Source organism: Manacus candei, unplaced genomic scaffold (genome assembly GCF_025592945.1).
Source record: "Manacus candei isolate 608988 ecotype Guabito, Panama unplaced genomic scaffold, ASM2559294v1 h1tg000019l, whole genome shotgun sequence".
Classification (NCBI taxonomy): domain Eukaryota; kingdom Metazoa; phylum Chordata; class Aves; order Passeriformes; family Pipridae; genus Manacus; species Manacus candei.
Genome location: NW_026138067.1, coordinates 6,555,616 through 6,557,500, shown reverse-complemented (window position 1 = coordinate 6,557,500; position 1,885 = coordinate 6,555,616). Strand labels below are relative to the sequence as shown.

At 58.5% G+C, this 1,885-nt stretch overlaps 1 protein-coding gene across 2 annotated transcripts in view; it reads right to left on the bottom strand.

Moving 5' to 3' along the window:
* The window catches only part of ZFPM2 (zinc finger protein, FOG family member 2), a 306,310-nt gene extending 304,643 nt beyond the window's left edge, over positions 1-1,667 (bottom strand). For both annotated transcript variants that reach the window (XM_051785155.1, XM_051785156.1), the window contains exon 1: positions 1,000-1,667. In XM_051785155.1, the coding sequence (XP_051641115.1) occupies positions 1,000-1,039 (40 nt within the window). In that variant the 5' untranslated portion in view covers positions 1,040-1,667. The remainder of the gene's footprint in view (positions 1-999) is intronic.
* Between the last annotated feature and the right edge of the window lie 218 nt (positions 1,668-1,885).

Below are 1,885 nucleotides of genomic sequence, written 5' to 3'. Positions count from 1 at the left end.
TAAGCATTCAGGAGTCAGAAATCAATAAGGAAAATACTACTGAAAGAGCTTCTCCATGTCCCATAATGATTTACTTTGAATGGAGTTCTGTAATACAGAACATGAATGAAGATACATCAAACCAATGCCGCTGATTTTATAACAAAATGATTTATAGACCCTCTTTTGAAACGCCTTACACTTCTTCTAGTCCCGACAGCTAGACTTGTTGGGATGAATAAACTAAAGCACAAAAAAGTTTATGAAGTTAAGACTGTCGTGTGTCACAGGCAAGAAAAGTGAATTATGAGCACTGTTAGGCAGCGTATCTTTCAACTAAAAGCCCTCAGCCCACCAGTTTCTCAATACAGAAAACAGCTCAAAAGTGTTAAATCCCCTAAAACAGCAGAGGCGAGTGTGCCCAGGGTGTAGGTGCGGAGCGAGCCCCGGAGGGACATGGGCGGCGCGGAGCCGCGTGGGGCCGGCGGGGCCCCGGGGGGACGGCGCGGCCGCTGCGGGCGCGGCGCTGCCCAAGGGCTCCCCGCGGGAACTTGCTCGTCCTTTCCCCCACACACTTTCTGCGATCCTCTAGTACTTACTGCAGCCCAGGCTCGGCAAGGGTCTGTTCACACACGCGTTAGGCGCAGAAAGTTGCTGAGTGGTAGGTGCGGTGTTCGCAAGCTGGTTTGTGTGCTCTCCCGGCGCTACTTCAACTTGAAAACACATGAGCGATCCCACTCCGAAACACGGAGCAATAGTTTGAGGAGACTACGAGGAGGCATCAAGAGCTCCAAATGAGCAAAAAAACCGAGACAGTGAGGAGCCTGCTCACTCTGTATCGGAGCAGCTCCCGGCTTTCGCTCATGTCCCCTTTCCCCATCCTCAGCCTCTCTGGCAAAGTTTCACCATTCGGTCCGTACTCCGGCCCCCGCTATTGCTCCCCACAGCCACCTCTCTCGTGTCTCCCAAGAACGAGATAAATAAAAGTCTGTTAGAGGGAGCCCCCCTCAGGAAACTTACGTTTGATCTGCCTGGGTTTGCTCTGTTTCCTTCGGGACATGCTGCTCGGCGTCCGCTCCTGCCTTGCTCCAGGTACAGAAGTGGAGCTGGGAGGGGACAGGGGTGGAGGGAAGGTGACAGATCAACAGACGGGATTCATAGAGGAGCCGGTAGCTGCCGTGAGATGCAAAGTCAAATGACAGAAAAACAGGGAGAGGGGAAAGAGTGTGTGCGCGTGTGACAGAGGAAGAGGGGAACACAAACGGAGATCGGGGTGGGTGAGACGAGAGCGAGAATGAAGGGAGAGAGAAGCAGAAAGAGCGGAGGGAGGGAGCAGGGGAAGGAGCGAGGGAGGGAGGGAGGGAGAGAGAGAGGAGGAAGGAAGGGAGGGAGGGAGGGAGAGAGGGAGGGGAGAGCTTGGCTCCTCGCTCTCTCTCTCCCTCTCCCGCCCGCTCTCTGCCGTTGCCGCCGCCTCCGCTGCCCGCGCCGCGCTCCGCTCCGACTGACAGGCGGCGGGAGGTGCCGCCGAGGGAGGGGGCGAGGGAGGGGCTTTCCGGGACGGGGGGGCGGAAAGAGGGGGGCGTTTGTCCGTCAGGCTTGACGGGCAGTGGCTGCTACCAGCGACAAGTCCGCATGCAAATCGCCTCCTGCCTCTGGGGCACGGGCTGCCGAGGCGGGAGGCTTCAATCGTCCCGGCGCTGCCAGGGCTGCGGGTTGCGGGCAGAGCCGCAACTTTCGTGAAAGAGGCACGGCAGGCGAACGGGAGAGGAAACTCGCTGAGAACAGGCAGCCGGCACGAGTGTCCCCGTCCCGCACGGGGTGTGCTGGCACAGCCGGCTGTCCCCGCCGCGGAGCATCGCCCCTAGCGCTGCCCGTGGCTAGAGCAAACCCGTCCTGCCGCCCTGCC